The sequence below is a fragment of the Drosophila biarmipes genome, chromosome 2R (genome assembly GCF_025231255.1).
Source record: "Drosophila biarmipes strain raj3 chromosome 2R, RU_DBia_V1.1, whole genome shotgun sequence".
NCBI classification, from domain to species: domain Eukaryota; kingdom Metazoa; phylum Arthropoda; class Insecta; order Diptera; family Drosophilidae; genus Drosophila; species Drosophila biarmipes.
This window is the reverse complement of record NC_066615.1, coordinates 3821865-3844616: the sequence shown is the minus strand read 5'-3', so window position 1 is coordinate 3844616 and position 22752 is coordinate 3821865. Positions and strand designations below refer to the sequence as shown.

Below are 22752 nucleotides of genomic sequence, written 5' to 3'. Positions count from 1 at the left end.
ATTCTAGGTTTCAAATATGTTCATTGAGAGCTATTTTAAAACTTCTTGACCATGAAATGCTCTGAGCCACTGTGCGGCCAACAGCTGTTTGGTATCTTTCCGCCGACGTGCGTTCAGCTGGTATTACCGGGATATCTGCAAACGGTCCTACTTTAAGTGGGCGTTTAGTGCAAAAATAAACAAATTGCTGCGCTAGCAATTAAAAACTAGCCAATACCCAGTAAACTATGAGCTTAGACCGTGAGTTGTGAGGAGTTGCAGAAAGCGTAACGATCGGGGAACCATTTGGTGCTATGTAAATGCGCGTGAGTACGGCTTCCACCCGGAATCAGATGTTTGTGCAAACAATAACAAAGGGCGGCCAGTGGCTTTTGGCCGTCCCTCTAACAAATGCTCGTCGACTGCTTGGTCATATGCGTTTTGGGGTGAAAGGGCAATAAATATTGTTCCTAATAAGCGGGCAGATGTTCCGCCTACTTATAGCTACTTCCCGCCCTCCTTCATGTGGTCAGCCCACCGCGTGGTTTTCTGACGGCTGGCACTTTGTATTCCCACTCCACGCGACTTTTGCTGGTCATTATCGAATTATTATTTGTGCTGCTTTCCATGTGGGTGCAATTTGTGGATGTTCCAGCACTAATTAACCAGCAGCTCGATCAGAGGCCCGTCGCCCCAAAGGGCATTTCCAAAATCCGGCAGAACCCGAAAAACACTTCTCGATACCAGATGATGAGGATTCCAGAAGACTGGAAGTTAAGAACCAGTACTGATTGTAGCCTGTTTTTTAAATAAGAACTATCACAACTCTAATAGGTTTTTCTTGTTCATACAGTCAAAGAAAGCCAGATTTGTAAACAATTAAACTCAGTTCCATCTTTTTTGGCGTCCCTGCTGACACCATGCCCCGAGTACAATCCTATAGTTATGTTCCAGTTAAACCAGTTCATGTGCACAATTTTGGTTCAATTGTTACACGCCATTTTAGTAACATGTTTTGTTTTTCGCTCTTTAGCTGAAAAACCATAATTTAATTAAATAGTTTTCAATTGTTAACGCATTATTCGACATTAAAGTCGGTATATAACATGTGAGATATTGACAGATCGTAGCTACATCATTTCCTTTTTAAGACGGGTTTTGGTTGATGGGATTTTGCGCTTCGATCTAAGGAAATTTAAATAGCAACTGCATTGGGCTTGCCATATTCAATAGAAAAATTTCCCAATTTCAACTAAGTTCGTGGGATTCGAAAACTAGAACAGGGATGTTTATCTCCAGCGCGGTGTATTCAACTCCACTAAGCAAACAGTTGCACTTAATGAACCAATTTTGCAGTTTGCCGTTCAGTCTATCAAGGCGGCATCAGAAACGGTAAAAATAAAAGTCGGGGGAGGGGTTTAAGAGATTGAGGAGATGGCGGACAACGACCGATGCTTCGCCCAAGCTCTCGGCACTGGCAATTTGGCGTAAATCTCGCTTGATCTTGGGAAAAAGTAAATAGAAAAGCACCCAGAATCAAACGTTAATGAATCTTTTCGGCGCGGCTGCGAGCTCAGGGCTTAAATTAAGCCGGGCCATCGCGCCAAATCGAAACACGCAGCCACGAGAAGGGAGCTGAAAGGCAGGAAAGCTAAATAAAAACCAGGCAGAAAGCCAGGCTGCAGGCCATCGCATAAATCGGTCGGGCTGGAGCCGAAGATTTCATTGTTGGCCATTGCTTATTATGGCCAGGCATCGGATCTAGGCCTTCATTAAACGGCCAGAACCAGCGACTTCAGATGCACTTAGAAAAACGTCACCTAGTGTTGTCATCTTATCAAATTATGCTATTGTTGCATACCTAATCAGATTTATTTTCGAATTCTATCAGATCAACAGTTCGAAAATTACGTTTGTCTGTGAATATTCATGAGTCTGCATATATATTCTGTGCTTAAGCTATAAAATCAATTCAAGAACTAAGAAAATTCTTGTGCATGACACGCCTACTACTCTGAGGATCTCTCTCTGCAATGCAACAAATCTGCCATTTCAGGTATTATCGTTTCATGACGTGGTCTGTGTTGAATAAACAGGGGCTGTGTTCGAACTGCACGAAATTCATTGCATAAACCTAGTTATAGGTAATTGTTGAAAGGTTTTGAGTCATGTGTTCCAATATTAAATATATACCAGATACGAATTTTTGCTGGTGTACAAAAGAGCCTTAATTCAACTTTGGACCGCGAAGCTAGTGCGTGAGATATGCATTATTTATCTAACGAAATTTTTCTCATTGCTGCGGCAACTTGTTGCAGGCAGACTTCCTGGTTTGCCAGCTGCGGTCAAGACAGTCGCTGAAATTCCAAAATGATACGAATAGTTTGTTTCTGTCGGTAGATAGCGAGAAATATGTGGGACATCCTGAGGATCTTTGCCAAGTACTTTTTGGGATGGGGTTACGGGTTACTGGCCGTGGGTTGCCGTCGCAGGTTGCAACCTGCACGTGCCTCGCCTTGCTCGACCGCCTGATTGAACGATTGGGAGATCATCACCCGGAGAGAGATCGGTCTATCGGCGGGATAATGATGATGATGAGGTGCAAATTGCCGCTGCCATGAAATTGCAAATCAACTTTCTGACTCCCGATTGCACTTCATTCTAAATTGTTTGCTCAGCCCAGCAGCTCTGCTGCGGCGGATCCTCCGGCGTCAGCACAGAAATTGCAAATCGAATTTCGCCTTTGCCGGGAAGCCTCCCTCCGCTCCATTCTCCGGCTGATTTGTTTTTGTGGTTGCCACGAACCAACCGCACACAACAGCAACAATTGGGATCCCGCCCTTTAACAAGCACTTAGCCTGCTCCGCCAGGCTCGTGACCCATTCCCATTCCCATCGCCATACCATACCCACAACCATTGCCCAGAACTCCTCCAATACGCCGGCAAGTTTATGACCCGGCTCGAAATTGAACTGGAAATCGGTTAGCAGTGGGTTCCCTTTTCGATTTGTTTTTATCGCTCCACGCAAGCGCCCTGCATTTACATATTTCTGCCTGCATTTGAACCCTGAACTCTGCGCCGGGGAAATGGATCCCGAACGGTGAGCAAGGCGACCGGGCAGCTGAGAGCTGGATTAGCCCACTCCTGGCGGAAATACTTTCCCTGTGACGGGAAAACAAACAAATAACAATAATTAAGGCTTTTGCTTTAATTAACACTACTGAACTTGGGCGACTGCTGGCATGGAAAGAAGAGGGACTGTCATTCTCGATAGCCGGAAGTTGGTATACTCTATCTTATTACTGATGTTCTGGTTTTGAGACAATTGCAACTCTATGCTAGAATGTAACATTAATGGCGCAGAGATTAACAATTAATTATATACTAAATTCTACTAAATTCATCGAACAAGTATTTTAAATTGTTACCATTTGAAACCATTTTTTGACTTAGGACTTAGGAAAATCCTTCATTTTGTATGACTTATAGCGACTAAAGTCTGCTCCTAACAATTGTTTCATAAAGAAACTAGAAACCTCCCCAGTTCGCTGACGGCGTACCCTCGGTTACCCTTTCTTGGAACCTATCACAATTTGCAATCAAATGAGAGCTTCCGGTCCACTCAGCGAGTGTTTTATGAATGAAAATCTTGTCCCACTGCCTCATCCAGCTCCCCATCAGCGTTGCCCAGTCGTCGATGTCCATCGCGGGCGATCGTCACGCTCGTTGCCAATTAGTGCAATCAACTGCGTCGAGGGTGGGTGGGGATTGCGGAGCCTGATGCTGAGGGGTTGGTTGCTCCAGTGGGCTCTGTTTGGTAGACCTCAGCCTAGACAATTGCCAGGAAAATCTTACAGAGTTCACAACTTGATAAGATTAATTGGGGGGTCTCCCTTCTGGCAAAGGGGAAAATAATGCAAAATGAATAATATTCGTTTGGTCCATAAACTATTTTCAATGGCATATTACAAACAACTGCTTCAACTGGGTTTATTCGCACAGTTAGGCGTAGAGTATGTCTTTCCAGTAAGAAATCATAAGCTTGGGGGAATAAGGTTACGAAAATTCCAAATACCCGTTGCCTAAAACTTGTTAAGTTTGTTTAGTACTAAAACCGCCAGCGATTAAACAGCATAATTAAGGTGATCAGATACTGCAAGAGCCGCATGTAAGTTTAATCAACTATCTCGACCAGCAGCTGGCTCAATTTATATCGTAGCCTCTGTGATAAACTTCCCCCAAGCCCCTTGCTCCAGCCACAGCAGTCAATTTCAAATACATTTGCAATTTGTCAAATTTTGGTAGCCAGTGCCAAGATAAATTAATTTCGGCATCGATTTGATCGCCTGTCTCTGGTCGTTTTGCATGGCTGTGGACTGCGGGCTGTGGGCCGGGGCCTTGGGGCCTAGGGGCCGAGGGGCTGGAAGGGGTGGCTTAGACCATGTTAGCCACAAGCCAACATGGCTTGGCTCATTGTAAATGTGCTTTAATGACCACCGGTCAGCAAATCTCATTTTTTGTCGAGGGACCCCATGCCGTTCCACACACACACTCGCAGACAGGGACGGGTGAACGGGGGTGGGGGAAGGGGAGGACGAGGACGGGATGCTGGCTTGGCTAAGATTTCTGGTACCTGTAAAACCCCCTCGGAACGCCCCTGCGTCCGTCACTACCAAAATAATGACCACTGTCCACATGGTGCAAAATTAGACATATTTTCTTCTTACTTCGGGTGTTATCTGCCGCCCCGCGTCCGCCTTCCCTCGTCTTCGCTCACCTTTTGCATTTTCAACACCAAAAAGTTTTACATTCGGATTTTCCGCAACTGCTGGGAAAAATGACATTACAAATTGTGGGACATTTGTCTAATTAAATCCCTGCCTGCTCCAATAACGAGAGCTTAGATTACAATCTCACAGCGGTGCGTAATGGCTTTTGTACCAGCTTCGGGATAAAGCGGCTGTTCGGGGCAGGGCGGCGGGTTGAAAAGGTTGCATTTTGGAGGAAAAGTTGGGAAAATCGAGTTGGAACGAGGATGGATTTCGAGTGATGGAGGGCTGTACTTTGTGGTCCAGTTTCGGAAGGAGAAGCCTTATATCCCTTGGTGGATTTGGTGGCTTATAAATATACTATATTTCGTTTCAAGAAAATCATTGTTCAAGGCAAACTGGTAAGTGACGAACCCAATTTTTGATCAGTATTGAAACAAAAAGTTTGCGAAGCCAACACATTAGAGGTTAAAGGCTTTATCATGCAGGTTCGTCTCGTAGAGCTTAACAATTCTTTTTTGTAACATCGGCTCATCCTGTAGTAAATTTATTGTAGTATATGTATTAGATATTAGACAAGTATATTAAGTATTGTATGTATTGTATTTTATAAAGATATTGGATTTTTATAAATTGCATTTAAATGTATTTATAAGAAAAGTTGGTCCTTATAAATACATAGTGATTTTTCACTAACATTCCCATGCGTTCAACGTTATCCAAATCGCCTTCTTTGTTATTAATTTTGTTAACGTTATCTCTTAATAAGTATTGTGATATATAGATTTAAAAGATACAAAGCCTAGAAACCCTTCTAAGTAACTGTCGGACCATTATGACTTCACGGAAAACCGGTGTTCATTAATTCAATTTCCCTAATGTTTTGTTAATGGTAAAAGTCATATTTTCCGATAGAAAACCCTTTGTGTTAGTTTTATTGCATCCAGGCGGAGATAGGGGCAATCCGGCCGCATTTGCTGTACATAAAGCGCTGCCCACTGACCAATTAGAGGAGCAAAGAAGTGCAACCCCGGCGAGCGAGTGACCACTTACCGAGCGAGTGATAGAGGACCGGCATCTATGAAATTGGTCGAAACTCGAGCGGCAAGCACTCCACTCAAAGGCTATCAAACTCGTATTACTCATGTGAAACCCACTCAATATCCTACTGATAAGAACACGTGTTGCTCCACCCGCCATCTCGCTCGCACCTCCCAAGAGAGAGGAAGAGAGAGGAGAGGCTCCAAGTCGGGAGAGGCTCGGCTCGGAGAGCGCGACTCAACGAGGGGTCCAATTAGATTACCGGCAGCAAGCATGCGCTCCCTTTCTGGCCAACGCACGCTCAACTGGAAACTGTTGCAAAGGCTTTGGCGCTGGCGCTGCTCTCTTGTTCTCGTCGAGCAGTGATGCCATCACTCAGTATAAAGCCAGAAAGATCAAAAAAGGGGAAAAAAGGAAAAACATATTTAAGGAAGAACAAAATAACAAAAAATAGTTGTTCATTACTAAATGCAATATTTCAGGTTAGAGTATTGAAATTATTTTAAATTATTAATTTAAAGAACAAAAACTATATTAAGTGATGGCCGACTGAATTACTTTTTCACGTTTACAAATGTTCGATTGATTTTATTGAACTGTGCTGTACTGTATGGGCAAAAGTTTGTATAATTAAAAACCTAAATTCCCCCGAATACCGTGGCTGCCGAATAAGACGAATCAAAGTTCTTGCTAAATCACAAAAACAACGACTTGTTGAAAAAAAATATAAAGATACATTTCTGTTTTTGCTTATTACCCATAGTAGTAGCTCAGGCTTACAATTTTGTTTAGTGATGTGCACAAAAGTAGTGTATTAGTCGCTGACCACACTACACTCACAAAATGAAAAAACGATATATATTCAGAATTATCGAACGATGCTCAAAAGCTCTTTTACTGTGGCCATGAATAACTGAGGCAGTTTTAAAAAAGACAGATTTGTCCGGAATCCGGACAAAACGGCAGCACTGTCGCCGAGTGTCTTTTGGGCCCTCCGTTCGCCAGTCGACTTCGACTTGGACTTTTGGCTCAGTTGCCTTTGAGTCTCATTCCGGTTTGCTGCTCGTCGTCTCGTGGAAACTTCAGCGCACTCGCAGTTTCAGTCTGAACATTCCTCTTGGATCCAAGGGATATTTGAACATAACAGATATTTGAAAAAAGAAGTTCTGTAAAAAAGTTTTCGAGAAACCTTTCCAAGAAATGCCGACGGATTAGTGAAGAAGTGTGTTAACTTACAATCCCAAAGTTGATTTTATTACTAAAAAGCCTAAACGATCCTTTTTAGTGCAGTGAGAATTAGTAAAGAAAGTAAGTCTTAGAATTACTGCTCAAGTAAAGCAACAAAGCTCTTTGCCTCTGGTATTTAAAGATGTAAAATTTATAGACTAGGTACTGTTTAAAATATCCAATAGTACAGAGAGAAATTGTAAATTAATGTAAGTTCTACAAGATGCTGCCCAAGAAAACCATTTAAACTTACACTTAAACTTACTTAAACCCAACCAAAAACAGAGTGTGGGAGTCGATGCAATTTCTAGGAGATCGTACTTTTCAAGGAAAACATATTTTTCTATGTAAGCCAACGAAAGTGAGTGGAATCTAACTTGATGCCCATCCGCTAGCATACTCGAGCTGCCGGTTTTAGAATCGACACTCACAAATGCCTTATCTCGCATCGCATTGCCCGAAGATCGTTAATATTTATGGGACACTGCTATGGGATGGGATCCGAGCTGCGAGCCGCGAAGAGCTGATAAGCCAGCGACGCTGATTATTCAGCAATATGCATCAGAGATATATATTGTGTTGTTTCATTCAGAGAGCGATCGTATCGCCTTATCTTTTATTTCCCCGCCGGGTTTTCCCTGCTATCGATCACTTTTCCTTCGAAACTAATAACTTTTGTGAGAACAACTGACGGCAACAGGCGCACAGCGAAATCATGTTCGAGTGATTAAATTAATTAATGATATAGACACACTGCGCAATAGTGTCCACGCAACCGATGGAGAAGATCTTCGGTGTACAGATCTCGAGGCTGGCGATCCTGCAGCGGCCAACGCCACATGATGCGGATCGCCGGGCCTACGTCTTTGGCCAGAACCCAAGCCTTTGGCCAAGTCGCAGTCTGAAGCTGCAGAGGCGAGCAGATCGTTGTCTTAACTTGTCGTACACGATGTCTTATACGTGTAGCAACAATTTATTTCGCCGGCCAATGGATCGATCGCCAGTGCATCGGTGATCAGGTCTTTGGGAAAAGGAGTCTGCGGCTCCGCTATCCCTGGCGATCAATCAAACCCGGCTGGATGATCAGTATTAGCTGGTCTAAAAATAATTGTACGTTGGCTAGCCCCATCGATGAGAGAAAAAGCGAAGAACGTGTACTTTTATGGGTTCGCTTAGTTAGAATCTTATGCCGCCTTTTTTTTTGTTATTTAGTACAAGCAAAAATAGCATTCTCAAAATTTTTTAAAAAGAAAAATTATTTATTTTAGTTTTTGTTCTTGTTTATTTGTAAAATTGTATTTTGCTGATAGGGAAGCCCCGACATTATACAATTTGAGTTAACATAAGCAAACATTAAGTTGATAAGCAGCAATATACAAAAAAAATAATTTGTATTTACAGTCAAAAACGGTTGCAAATTTATAATTTAATAAGGTGTTTATACTTGCACTTTGTTTATTTAGTTGCAATAAAATATACTGAAAATTAGCTACAAAACTGAACTCTCCATTGAGAAAAATAAAATAATCACACCCACATTTTACCTACCGATTGTACACAATACATTGGTCGTCTTTTTTCATAAAAATAAACTTGATTATTAAAAAACATACATAATTCACCGATAAGCGCCTTGTATATAGACCGCATGAGTCAGGCCGGCCGACTCAGTCCACTTTAGTCGGATGTCGGAACATCTAATTTTGCCCGCCTTTAGGATTGCCTTTTAAGTTTGTTAAGACTTTACGACTTGTGTAATTAGTTTTTCTCCCGAAGATCTTTTATGGCGACCGGCAGACTCCAAGACATATAGATGTGCCGGCACCGCTAACACCACACAGCGAAGCCCAAACTCTCTCTATTACATTTGGTGTTCCAAAAAAGATGCCATTAAAAATTGGAGTAACTGTTTTTCCGACTAATATCTGTGTCCAAAGCGCTAATTGAAGCAACTTCACAACTTCATAGGCGACCCTCCCAACAGCCGGCTCCCCCGGGTCAAGGGTCAAAGTTCTTTCAGCTTGTGTGTGATTTTCTCGAGATGGGGCCGAGAAGAGCTCGCCTCACTGACGACAAGTGGCTGTACACCTCTTTCAAGTAAGCTGTCAAAGACAGCCGTTGGCCGGAGCTTGTTTACAGCCTCCGATGCTGAATTAATTAAACTAACTCTCGGCTGGCCGATGCATAACCCCATGGCAGCCAGGTGAGTGCAGCTCAATTTGTACTTTTCGAAATTGGTCAGTGTAACCCGAGGACAGTGCCTTGGGCTGCCAACGACTCCCTCTTGGCCCCAACTTGTCTGCCGGTCACTCGTCAGAGGTCCTTACAAGAAAAGGACATAATTGCTGCAATAGATTCTCGACAGAAGTTGAAAGGTTGCATCAGCTGAGGGTGTCTTTACAGGGACTTAAAACGGGATGAATTGTACACGTGGAAAAATAGGACACTTACTCTTTAGTTGAATTCCTTACTTGTATCCACTAACATTTAATCGCGTAATTTTAAACAATATACGTCCTTTACAATAGTCCACTTTCTTCGAAAACTAGGTATCCAAGTTTTTACAAATTATATGAGTTACATACATTGAGCTAGGCTGAATTCTATAATTTTTTACTTGGTGATGTCGCACTTAGTAATTTGGAAACTATAATTACGTATTTAAAAATTTCATCAGTGGGATAAATTGAGTAAAATTATTATTCTTTAAATTGGTTGTCCTTTTATAGAGTACTAAGTTTTCCACTCGAAAGAATAGAGTATTGACGTTGCAATTTCCCCTACCCTATCTCTGAGGCAGCCATCTCATTTGCCGAACATTTTAATTTCCTCCTTCGACTTAGTCAGGGGTCAAGGATTTTCTAAAGCTTCAGCCACAACTCACCCACCTCTGATTCCGTTCTGTGTGCGATGGTCTATTGATTGGAATATTCATTGAATAGTTTTTAAGCTGATTTATATGCTATTGTGTGTGGTGCTGTCGATTTAATAAATATTTAATTTCAAGCCCGGGTCTGTCCGCTGCTCCTGCCGCTGATGGCCCCTAAATCCACACATAAAAGATTCAATCAGCGGAAGGAACGGGGAGGAGTTGGAGGCCAAAGAGCCGACGATGATGATGTTGTTACTGCTGTGCCTGCATCCACGTATTAATAATGCCGGGCACCGAATAATTCCCAGAGCTCCCGAGACATCGTAATTTGCAAAATGCCCAATCGCTTCCTATAAATCAAGCCGGGGAGACACACCGGGCAGCAGCGTCGAGGAAAATCTATTCAGATCCCACCGCGCAGGGTTGAGATATATATTTCACCTGGTCGAATCATAAAAGTTTATACAAAGGCCCTCAAATCGAAACCAAGCCGAATAGCTGCAACGCCGTCAACTGCTATCAATCTCGGGTGAAATGGAGCTGCGTCCGCCGGCCATTAGATGCTCCCTGCTACATCGCAGCTCGCCGAGCTCAATGCGGCTTTCAGGAGACCAGCCATCCAAGCCCATGCAACCCCGAACAGCCTCCCAGTCAGCGCAGGCCAAGTGCCCCGCTCAAAGGAAAGCGCCCGTCGCAATAGATCGCACATTGCAGATAGAGGCGTGCCTGCCACTACAGTCCACAAAATCGAGGAGTGACAAATCTTACGGCGAAATCTATATACCCTGGAAAGCAGCGCCAGTATATGGTTTAACGATAATGTCTTGAACGTCGGTGTTCCGTGCATTTGTTCACTAAAAGATGAAAGGGAGGCGATGAATAATTCTAAATTTCTGATCAAAGGTGTTCAATAAAATGAACAGTAAGTGATTAAGGTAATGACAATAGAGAAAGAGAGTACCAACTAAATATTATTATGTAGGAACCAACTCAAATAGAGGCAGGTATCTTTGTGCACGACACCTTTAAATAATTATTAATCATCCCGTGTTATTAAAACTTAAAAACTTAAAACTTAAGATACTCCGTTCTCAAAGAGTAAAGATAATTCAAAATTTTTAGTGCACAACGATTACTCCCCAAAATACCCTTCGCTTGAAGGGTATCCAAGAGGCAAAGCCAAACAATGAGCTGCAATTTCTGGCCACAAAGGATGAACGCAGCGCGTATGCCGGGCAGGGAAGAAAACAAAATAAAGGAAAAATCAAGAAAAGAAATGAAAAGAGTTGGGCCGGGCGGGCCAGGAGCTGCAAGAGTCGCACATTCGGCGAGCGCCTTCAGCAGTTGTTATAAATTATAGTGCCGCATGCGGAATGAATGCCCAAGATCAGCCCGGTGGTTCGTGGTACGTACACACATACCACATGTACTGAAGCCGAATGGGGAGGGCCGATTGGGCGGTTGGTCGGATGGGCGGCTATAAAAACAAACCTCCGCCCCCGCACGTTTCGGTTGTGGCTGTTGTTGTTGTCGATGCTGCGGTGGCTTGTTGCCTGTTGCCTGATGCCCGGTGCCTGTTGCTTCAAAATATTTAGCAGTGTACCGCTATGAAATTTGGTATTCCAAGACGGGACCACATCCCGCCTCAGCGGTGCAGGATACTGAAAAAATAGAGAATAGACAAAGTTCACTTCGGCTGGGATACATTTCCAGTGATGTGTTGTCCTCAATTTTCAAGTGAAGAAAATATTTTGTAGTTGTATTTACTCGATATTATCTGGACCTCTTAACTTCTAAATTTCATATTGTTTGTAGGTTTTTAAATAGGCTATGCAAGCCACATTTGTTTATTAGTTACCCCAAACAACTGAACCTAATATTTATGGCTTTAAAAAGAACAGCTCCCAGATGTTTGCGAATATTTTTTCCGTGTGGCTTGGCGGTGGTGCAGCAGTTGGGCTGCCATTACCATTACCACGTTGTAGGCATGTTTAAATGCCAGCCGACTGCTGTGGATTTCTGTCGTTTTCTGCTGCTGCAGTTGTTTGGTGTATATGTATGTCGGAGTGTGTTTTGGCCATAAAAACAGAAATAAGCCCACGGAAAACATGTCCGATTGCGCTGGCAATATTCTACGCTGGCGGCTCATCTGACAAGAAAACAAACGCAAATGCAATGGGCCATCCCTGATCGGAAATTTCAGCAATTGGGCAATTCTTACGAGGCTTTGAGGAGCGAAGGCATCCTAATTAGTTATTTTAAGGTGGGAAAAGGACTAAGGAATCGTCGGAACCTATGTGCCAGTTTTGCCTCCAAAAAAAGGAATGCTACTTTCTATTCGGGGTGCATCAACAGCTTCAGAACCTCAACAAATTTCATTGACTTCTAGGAACACAAATTGCTACACTAATAAACATAAACTTATATCCTCGAAGACCTTCTCTCATTGTGCATTGCCTAACAATAATCTACATATCAAAAGTCCAGCGACTTTCCGAGAAATTTGCAGCTTACTCAGTACGTTTAGCGCAGTCCATACAGGCGAAACGGGTTTAACTTAGAGTAAGTCAGACTTTGCTTTCAGCTAATGCAAAGCGACGGCGGGTTTGTTTGACGAGTGCAACTGCGGAGGAGAGGACAAACAAAGTGCCGCGGTTGTCAAGCAGCAACAGCAACAATATCGGCAAGACAAAAATACGCGGTTCGAAAACACGAAAAAACTGAAAGAAAACGACTGCGTTCGGGACTGTGTGCTATGCTAATTACTGGACATGACGGCAGCGCAACGCTTTGGGAGTCGGCGGCCCCATCCACGTCCATGTGAACAAAAGGCGCAAACGTTTACGCACACTCCGCTCCTCAGTCGCATTTGCATTTGCATAAGCAGCCATAAAAGCAAAGTAAGGAAAACAACCAGCTGGCTGAGGAGGCATTCGGCAAAACAAAAAGTATCTGAGACGGAGGCGGAGACAGCGGCAACTTAGCAGATACTACACGACAGCAACAACACCAGGCGATCCCAACTTAGTATTGGGACAAGAGACTTAGTGAGAATGCGCCTTCTTGGGCCGCACTGCTGTGTGAAAATAGATTTCCTTTTCGGCGACTCTGGGAAGTTGTGCGATGCAAATGGCACTAAATGGGTGACTTATCAGGGGTCTCTTCCTGCAATAGCCACAGGGAAATCGAGCCTGCGGAGGATCTTTATTTCACATATCGCAGATTTAGTTAAGCAATGAGGGTGGCATAAGGTTAAATGAAAGGTCAAATTTGAATAATCTAGACTTTTGCAACTTGAAAGTAGACTTAGAGGTTATTTTATCTAGAAGTTAGCTAAAGCACTCAGATATTCTGTATTCTGTTTGAAGTCGCCACCTGAAGTATAGTTGTTAATGCAAAAGGTAAAAGTAATGTAGAAGCTATTGACTGACCTGTTTAGAGGCAGTTTTGTTCTTCCCTTCTTCTTCATTGAAACTCATAATCTGTTGTCAACTCCCTTTATCCGAGTGATTGTCAGGCAAGTAGCGTCCAGTTACTTTACTGCACTTCCAATGGAACGAGGCGGGGCGATGACAGTACGCGTATAATGAACCTATCATCATTAATCATTATCCGGATGAAATGGACTTACAGAATTGAATTGCTGATTTGGGCACATTGCGCCACGGGGAGCACGACGATCGGCAATTCTAATTAGAGCTATTCAGGAAATCTCCGACTCTAGACTTTGGCTTTTCGGCTTTGTATTGGCAACTTCAATAGCGGGTCTAGACCAAAAAAGGAAAACAACAAACGACACGAAAAACATGGCAAGAAATGTCAACTTGGACTCAGTCTGTTCCTCCGGAGGTTGTATTTCTTTCGGCGGAGTTTGGCATCCCAGAAAGTTGTAACCGCCAGGGAGGAACACGAAGCCCAGCTTCCACTCAATGTAAACTTTCGATTTCCTTTTTTTGGTCCTACCACGGTGACCATTTCTTGGGGATCTCGGCTCGGAAGGTAGCCGGCCTCACGATATTTGCGTGCCAAAGCGAAATTGTGTGGAAGTCAATTGGCAGTCACGTTTGGCCAGACCATGGGACCTGGTCTTGGACCAGGGCCAAAACAATCTGCTGCAGCTGGGCCAAATTAAATTGTCAGAGCTGCATTAAGCGGGAGGGAGGGGGATCGGCGGGGGAAGACCCACTCTAAGAGCCAGAGATAGAGTTATCTTTCGATTAACAAACGATTGAAATTAATTTTACAATATTTCCGCATGCCGGCCGTGAAATGTGTGGAAAACAATGACAACTGCCACAGCAACAGCAGCAGCAACAAAAGGAAAATCACGAACCCGGAAGAAGGCCCTCCAGCAAAGCCCCAGACTTGGCCAGATCCAAGTCGCTTTGATTCCGATTCCTCCGCCTCCTCCGCCCCCTCCTTTTTCCCGGTGGCTTCGGTTTCCCGCCAGCCATTTCTTCATTTTGGCGGAATTTCGGCCAGGGAACCGGTTGCGGTGCAGCTCGTATTTTGGACGAAATTTGTTCGCGGCCGCGTTGACAATTGTGCCGTGCAAAGGGCCGAAAGAATGCCAACCGTGCGGCCCGCGTGTTCCGACAGCTGGGGAGATGGGCTGGAAGCCAGAGGCTGGGTGTAAATTACTTGGCCAGAACCAGAACCAGAGCCAGGGCCACGACGAAAAGTAGCAGTTGTAGCTGTTGCAGGCTGTCAGTTGCAGTTGCCGCCGCCGTTGCACTCGTCAAAAGCACAATCAATCATGTGGCCGAGAATGCCCGGCCAGTAGACAGATGGAACCCGTTTTGGCCCGGCACTGGCTATCAGTGTTAAATCTACAGATCACTTTGCCTGCCCAGCCGCAGACCCATAATTTGAGATTGTTATAAGCCAGAACCGTAACGAGTTCCACGGACCAGTCGCGTAATAGACTCGTCGCCGTCCTAATGAATTGAATCGTTTCTGTTCTGATGGCCTTGTTCGCTGCGTTCTTTCGCAGCCATCGTCCGTTCGACTGCCATCGATCACGCCGGGAGTGAGGGTGCTCTCTCGCTGGCCGCGTCTTCCTTGGATTCGGGTTTGCGACCGGCCCTATCAAGTGGAGGGAATCTCTGGCCAGGCACGAACTGACTGGCAAGACCGCCCGCTCAGCCAGAGTCAACAGAACTCTTGGTCTTTGATTAGGAATCGGCTGGGGAAACTCGGTCATCCTGCCTCACCTACATAGATCGCCTGCATTCTGCGCCTCCTTTCCTGCCTCAATCCATTGCCTTGCTGGTTCAGCTGCACAGCAAGAATCAGGAGGGTATTCTCCAAAATTATGATAATGAAAGAAAACTCAAAGTCCATATCATAATCTATTTACACGTCATATTAAAACTGATTTCGATGGGAAAATAGGAAATTTATTTTAAGTTCTGCTAAGTTTTTATTTTCAGCCAGATTCAATGAATAAGTTGAAATCAAACCGCTCCTTAGTTTTGATTTTTATGAACCCCCTTTCTGCCAGTGCGACCATCCATCCTTGGCTCCGAGAGTGGAGCGCGCCTATCGCAAACTGTCATCATTTTCAAATTATTTCTCGTTGAATATCTAATCAAGATTCATGCATGATCGCGGCTAAATTGCTTCCAGGCAAGACCAGGACGAGGACCAGCATACCAATTGCCTTCCTAGCTGGGTTCCTGAGCCATCCAGCATCCAGACCGAGCTCTTCGGGTTTGGCTGTTTGATTTTCCCCAGCGGTTTCCATTGTTTTCCACCCGAACCGAGTTAATAGTGTTGTTCCTGGCTGGGATTCTTGGGGCTTTGTTTGCATTTCGGTTTTCCTAACGATTTCTCTTCTCTTCTTTTTTGTTGACAAGCAGACAATTTCTCATTGGGAATTAGCTCAGACAATTGTTTTTCGCTGCCCATGTAATCATTTATGTTTATGAGTCTCTTACGACGCTGTTACTGTACCCGCAAATGCACTTATACTTGAACTTTAGCTTGTCTTTAGTTCACTTAATTGAAGCTAGGCAGCATCCGTAGGTAAATAATTCAATTACCCCCCAGGCGGTGACTCAGATCGCACTGCAAGTGCACTCAGAAACAGGCTGCTGCCGAGCAATACTAAATTCTATTAAATTTGTTGTTCATTGTAGTTCATTTCGTGGTTAATTCGTTGGGCGGCCACTTAATGGTTATTAACTTTCGTGTGACATCTGTGACTCGGGGTGTTTGCCTCAATTGGCGGCCATATGGGCGGCGGGTCTCGCCCCGCGATTGATGACCCCGGTGACCTTCTAATTGTTTTATTAGGTTTCCCGAAGAGCCACGAGCCGGCCCAGGGACTGGTCCACGACTGCCCCTTCTGAGCCGCGCCTCTGCGAACCAATTTCAGGGTGTCCATTGTTGGTCAGCCGGTGAGCAGGGAAGCGAATCAGCCGCGGGCCCACAACTTTTGACATTTTTATTTGCACTTCTTGTTCGAGAGCTGGGCAAATTTACGAGTCAGCCGAGAAGGGATCGAGGTGTAAACATAATTCCCAGTCCGACTGCATGAAATTATTATCAAACATGCAAATCTGCGGCGGTTGCGGGCATCGTAAATTCATTTTTGTGCTGCTGCTTCTGTTGAGGTTTCAGATTCGGGGGGAAGGAACATAGTCACTTGTGTGCCCCCATCTCCTTTGGATTCTAAGTAATTCCGTGCTCCTCTACCTCTTACAGTTGCCTTCTACTTGTCTTGCCCGAGACAAACTCCCAATAATATAAAGCGAAACCCCTAAAGAGGGTCAAGGAAGGACAAAACCCACGGTCAGGATGGTGCTCGTGCTGAATGGTGTGCTGCAGGACGACTGCCCCATGGACACCAACAGCCTCTTCCTGCAGCATCCCGTGTACAGAGACTACGCACAGCAGCTGCACTCCATCCAGGCCAAGTCGGTGGGGCCGGTGGGCCTGCTCTACGTGGGTCAGCGGGAAATGGCCGCCTCCGCTCCACACGACAAGCACGTCAACATTATCGGCGCCGACGATGCCACCACCTGTATTATCGTCGTGGTCCGACACTCGGGTAGGTTTCCCATAAATAAGCTTCATTTGGCTCATTAACCTGGCTAACTCCCACCATTCCACGGCAGGATCAGGCGCTGTGGCTCTGGCCCACTTCGATGGCAGCGGCGTGGACGAGGCTGTGTGCACCATGGTGTCGCGGGTTCAGGAGCTGGCCGTCGGCTATCCTGAGGGTCGCATCGAGTTGCAGCTGATTGGTGGCTACCGGGATGCCAAGGGCTACGGCGAGGACGTCTTCTTTAGCATCATGCGTGAGTGAAACCCTTGTTTGCTTCACAAACCCTTCACTTTAGAAATAATACTTAAATATTTACGAATTATTTATAAATTAATAATGAGCGCCCCTCAAAGCCAAAATCTTACGATTTGTAAAAGTGCCCACATATCCCCAACTGTTAATACCTTTACTAATATTTTTGAAACTTAAACAATTTTCGTGGTCATATTCGTGCTTCAGAATCATTCCACAATCACCTACTTGAGATCGATCTGACGCAGGCCTGCGTGGGCGAGTTGAACACCATGATGCGCGGCGAGATAAGCTGCCCGATCATTTATGGCGTGGGAGTCAACATCAAGACTGGCGAGATCTTCCCGGCCTCTTTTCCGGACCGAGGACCAGATCGGGAACTGCGCGATGCTCGCATTTTTATGGGAGCGCAGTCGGTAAGTCAAACTTGATCCCAACTTGCCACATTGCTAATGGCTTGTGCCCATAGGTCCTGGATGTATACGACTCCTCGCTAGGCATGCTTCGTATTGGGCCCTTTAACTACGATCCGCTGCGCGGCGCCGATCTGTGGTTATCCCAAACGGATGAGTTTCTGCTTCAGCACCTGTCCTCCAGTCCCGACGTGGAGCCACCACACTTTGCGCCCCAGGTGTGTTAGCGCCGAGAACCACACAGAGAAAATGCCCAATATCCGCCCAGTGTATTTTGTCGTAATTTTTGTCCTTAAAAACGACAACTCCTCATTGATTAACGGGGATTAAAAAGTCAATGCTCCGCCCTTCTGAAAAAAATGTCTGCGCGGAGATGTCACGTTTAAAAAAGAAAACATTTTTCCAGCGGAAATTTGATGCTATGGTGTATATTTTGAATTCAAATATTTCAAAGGGTCATTCGATTGCCTTTAACCGTGTTCAGACCCTACCAAACCAGTTTTGCATGACTACATTTTGAAATCAGACATCGATAGGTAACTCTTAATCACTTTTTCTGCAAAAGGGGAGTGGATGTAATAGGGGGCGAACAGTTAGTTTCCTCCAATTAGTTTTGGCTTTTTCTTGAAGGTTTTTTATGACTTTTTCGTTTTAATCATGGTACTTGTTTCTTTTTCAGACGCGAGCAACCATAAGGTTTATACAGGAGAACCAGTTTCCCGCCGTCACCGTCTTCAGGGACAATCGGCCTCGCTACTTCCGGCGGGATGATGCCACGGGCTTCTGGGTGCTGGTTAGATATTAAAGCTTACTTTAGTGTTTAGTTGTTACGCAATTCGAACCTGTCGCAGATGTGTTGATCGGCTGGTGCATGTGTTAATTGTCGCTGTCCACCGCAAATGCTTCTGCCTGCCCTTTGTTTCAGTTTTAATCGTTGAGTTGATTGTATTCGGCTGTAACTGTCATTGCTGTTCTGATTAATCTGATGTAATTATAGCCCGATTAACAATTGTATTTGAAGTATGCGACATAATCTCTCTTCACTAGATACAAGATTGAGTTCCGACGCTGGAAACGGTTGCTTGGGACGAGCCTTATAAATGGATCTGAACTGGAAACGTGAAAGCGATAAAAAATAATTACTAAATCTTAAAAGTGTATGTGCACGTGTGCATGTAAATATTTATGTGAACCTTATTAAAGATTCGATTACAATTTTAAAAACCTTAGCAAAATATATACATATGCGCATACCCCGTGTAAACGAAAGGAAAAAATTTCGAATGCAATCATTTTAGCTGTAACTATAACCTGTAATCAAAAGATTAAGAAAAATATATAAAAATGGCTTGGCTATACATACACACAACAAAGTTCCATGTTTTTATTATACATGGATATAAATAATTTACTTTATAAGGTTTATAATGAATATGTTCTTTTTTTAGAATATGTAATAGAATTCGATAAATCATATCAAGCCCAAACCCAAAAAATAAAAGAAGGCAACATTTGTTTTTAAATTTATAAATGGTCAGACCAAACTAAGATGTTAGGTATTTTTTTTCCAATTCGACAGAACTTAAAAGGTCGCTAGCATGGACAACGACCACAAGTGTTCCAATCGAATCATCATCTATTAAATAAACTGCCTGCTGTTTTTTTTCGTTTTTGTTTATTTCTTTGAAAATGTTGATTACTCTGTTATTTTGTCTGTTATATTAAACGTAATCTAAAGTCCACCAGTAATACGGTGGTTCCTTAAATAGGTAATCCGGGTTGGTTAAACCCTCGGAACATAATTGTCGGTCAATCCTGTGTAGAAACTTGACCATTTTTCACATAATAATCACCTTTTTAAAACGGGCACATCTCCCTACCGGACGAAAGGGAATTTCACTCGGTAGACAATATTAGAAAATATGTAATATAATAGGTGCTAAAAAATTCGCATGGCTTTTTGTTTTTATAAACTTTCAAATATAACTTCGAATGCCTCATCTAAGTCTACTTGGAATTCAAAACTTCCATTTATCAGTCGATCTCTTCCGAGCAATCCTAGCTTGTATGTAAAAAGCGTTTCGATTTCTCCACTAATTTTTTCTATCGACTTAAACAGGAAAAAGTTAATTATCCAAATATTTTTTGGTTATTAAAGTAACATATTTACAACTAAGACACTGCACATGAGCAGAAGACCGTTAAGCCACCATTTTATTCGCCATAAATTAAGTCTGACACTACACTTTTCATATTTATTGAAATTAGACAACACGAGTATTGCGTGTCTATTGTCGAATAATTGAAATCACCCATTAATAGATAACCACTGTTAGATAATAGATAACCAGTTTTACTAAACTGGCGTGGCTAAACAAATTCTACAAGAAAATGGGATTTTTCAGATAAATCACAACCTAAGTGCAATATATACGTAATTATTATTTTAACACAGCAAGTTCCAGCATTTTTTTCTTTTTTAACTTGGCATTTTTCTCGCACACCCCTCAATTTTTTTATCGTTAGCTTTCGAATGTTAATCCCCGTATTAATTGTAAAGCTATTTGCCATGCTTGAGAGAGGGTTAGTTCCAACTGTGAAATAAGTAGGTAATAACCATCTTAGCCATAAAAACTGGGAACCAAACTGGAGCCCTACACGTATTATCAGTCAGTTTCATAAACATACAAATCCCTTACGCTAACTGTACATAGCTTTCGACACCAATGGGTAGGATTCGAAGCATTATAAGGCGATTTGAAAAATATATTTCTGTTACATAATACTATTAATACCATTACATAATACTGTACAGAAAAGCGTTCAAAAAACATTTTATGAAAGTATAAAAAATATACTCAGTACCGCTTCGGCTCTAAAATATCAAACACTTTTGATTTCTTTAACCGAAAGTGTACCATAAATATGTGGGCTTAATACATTTTAATCTTAGTTTCTTGAAGAAATTGTATTCCCTTTATATACGAAAACCAAAACTTTTTATACCCTTGCAGAGGGTATAATGATTTCAGTCAGAAGATTGCAACGCAGTGAAGGAGACGTTTCCGACCCCATAAAGTATATATATTCTTGATCAGCGTCACAAGACGAGTCGATCTAGCCATGTCCGTCCGTCTGTCCGTCCGTCCGTCCGTCTGTCCGTCCGTCCGTTTCTACGCAAACTAGTCTCTCAGTTGTAAAGCTATCGGGCTGAAACTTTCCCAAAAGTCTCCTTTCTATTGCAGGTAGTATATAAGTCGGAACTAGCCGGTTCGGACAACTATATCTTATAGCTCCCATAGGAACAATCGAAAAATTAGTGGTAAAATAATATTGAACAAGAAAGGAAGTCAACTTCGGCAAGCCGAAGTTTGTATACCCTTGCAGCTATAAAAAATAATCAATATTTTTATTAAATTGAATTCGAAGTTATTAAAAGTATAAAAATGTATATTCCCAATATTATAAGATAATATGTCAAAAAGCCAAAGCTTTAATTTGTTTCACATTATTTCCCACCAATTATCCGATCGTTGCTATGACAGCTATATGATAAAGTCGTCCGATTTTAATAAAATGTAATTCGAACTAATTAAAAAATGTTATTTTCAAGCTCATAAGGTTATATGTTAAACAAGAAAGGAAGTTAGCTTCGGCAAGCCGAAGTTTGTATACCCTTGCAGCTATAAAAAATAATCAATAATTTTATTAAATTGAATTCGAAATTCTTAAAAGTATAAAAATGTATATTCCCAATATTATAAGATAATATGTCAAAAAGCCCCAAAGCTTTATTTTGTTTCACATTATTTCCCACCAATTATCCGATCGTTGCTATGACAGCTATATGATTTAGTCGTCTGATTTTAATTAAATTTAATTCGAAATTCATAACTAATTAAAAAATGTTATTTTTAAGCTCATAAGGTTATATGTTGAAAAAGACGAAAGATTGATTTTTATTTCATGTTTTCCTATTAATTTTTCGATCGTTCCTATCCTACTTAGTCGTCTGATTTTAATAAAATTTATTTCGAAATTCAAAGCCAAATAAAAAATGTTATTTCCAAGCGTAGGAGGTTATAAGTTAAAAAACACCGAAGATATAATTTACGAGACTCCCTTAACATTAACATTTTTAGAAGTGAGCTTTTTTTCTTTTGGACCCCCAATAATTAGCCAGCTTTATTTATTTTAAAATATATCCGACGTGCATAGAAATCTAAATCTAAACAAGAGTTTTACAATACTTAAAAATATAACCCTTATTAAAAGAAAAAAATTATGTTCGATCCTGCCAGGAGTCGAACCTGGAATCTTCTGATCCGTAGTCAGACGCGTTATCCATTGCGCCACAGGACCGATGCATACACCGGAGCCAAACCAATTATAATAACTTCTAGACAACTAATGCGTAACTTGTTCGTTCTTTCTGATTTGGTTTTTCTCAACTTAAGTCTCGGTAAGGAATCCAATTTTTCGCTTCCACTGATCGCACCATCGTAACAGATTTCAAGTTCTCTGGCTATATCTTTCTGTCCACAGTAATATAAGTTCCTGGTCAATTTGTCAATCACAATAGTGAGCCATTTAAAAATAAATTTGGTGGCACTGCGGAGTTTCCATTCTGCGGAATTTAAGTTTATGTAATACATCTTACTCTGAATATAGGAGAGGCGGATTGGCTCGGCATAAGGAATTGAAGCACATCTACATATATTTACCCCATGGCAAGCCCCACTCAAGCATCGGTGGTTCAGTGGTAGAATGCTCGCCTGCCACGCGGGCGGCCCGGGTTCGATTCCCGGCCGATGCAAACGCTCTTTTTTTTTAGAAAATGTGGCCTCAAATGGCGAATTTTCTTATGCTTATCTCTAAGTGGATTTTTATGACTCCTCTCCACATTTTTAAAAAAATAATTTTCTGCGTTGACCCCGACGTGATTTGAACACGCAACCTTCCGATCTGGAGTCGGACGCGCTACCGTTGCGCCACGGAGTCGATATAAAACTGCTCGCCAAATGGTCAACAAGCACTAGGTCATTAAATGTAATAATTATTTATTACAGCTTTTAAATGTAACTGAAAAATCGTAACCCTCCCTTCCTTTGACATACACATGTTCTTTGTGATATACACTATTGCCA

At 42.7% G+C, this 22752-nt stretch overlaps 2 protein-coding genes and 3 non-coding genes across 8 annotated transcripts; 2 read left to right on the top strand and 3 right to left on the bottom strand.

Moving 5' to 3' along the window:
* The first annotated feature begins 138 nt into the window (after positions 1-138).
* LOC108029648 (protein N-terminal asparagine amidohydrolase) lies at positions 139-18978 on the top strand. Of its 4 annotated transcripts, none has more exons than XM_017102065.3 (7): positions 139-305; positions 16598-16943; positions 17011-17193; positions 17400-17608; positions 17662-17823; positions 18285-18398; positions 18653-18978. In XM_017102065.3, the coding sequence occupies exons 2-7, from the start codon at positions 16691-16693 to the stop codon at positions 18662-18664; spliced, it is 933 nt and encodes a 310-aa protein (XP_016957554.1). In that variant the 5' UTR covers positions 139-305; positions 16598-16690; the 3' UTR covers positions 18665-18978. The 4 variants fall into 4 exon arrangements, 3 of the variants coding, with proteins under 3 accessions (XP_016957554.1, XP_050743157.1, XP_016957552.1); XR_001768457.3 differs by having other exon boundaries at positions 140-305; positions 18285-18592; XM_050887200.1 differs by having other exon boundaries at positions 160-240; positions 18285-18978.
* Positions 18979-19337: 359 nt separating this feature from the next.
* Positions 19338-22298, bottom strand: LOC108029337 (uncharacterized). Its single transcript, XM_017101530.1, is given in 4 exon segments — positions 19338-19384; positions 19387-19577; positions 19579-19715; positions 22266-22298. Coding segments are annotated over 4 exon segments (408 nt in total).
* Trnar-acg (transfer RNA arginine (anticodon ACG)) lies at positions 21895-21967 on the bottom strand. Its single transcript has one exon. It is a non-coding gene; the product is annotated as a tRNA-Arg (tRNA).
* A 52-nt stretch (positions 22299-22350) lies between the features above and the next one.
* Positions 22351-22421, top strand: Trnag-gcc (transfer RNA glycine (anticodon GCC)). Its single transcript has one exon. It is a non-coding gene; the product is annotated as a tRNA-Gly (tRNA).
* A 113-nt stretch (positions 22422-22534) lies between these two features.
* Trnaw-cca (transfer RNA tryptophan (anticodon CCA)) lies at positions 22535-22606 on the bottom strand. The gene has a single exon. It is a non-coding gene; the product is annotated as a tRNA-Trp (tRNA).
* Between the last annotated feature and the right edge of the window lie 146 nt (positions 22607-22752).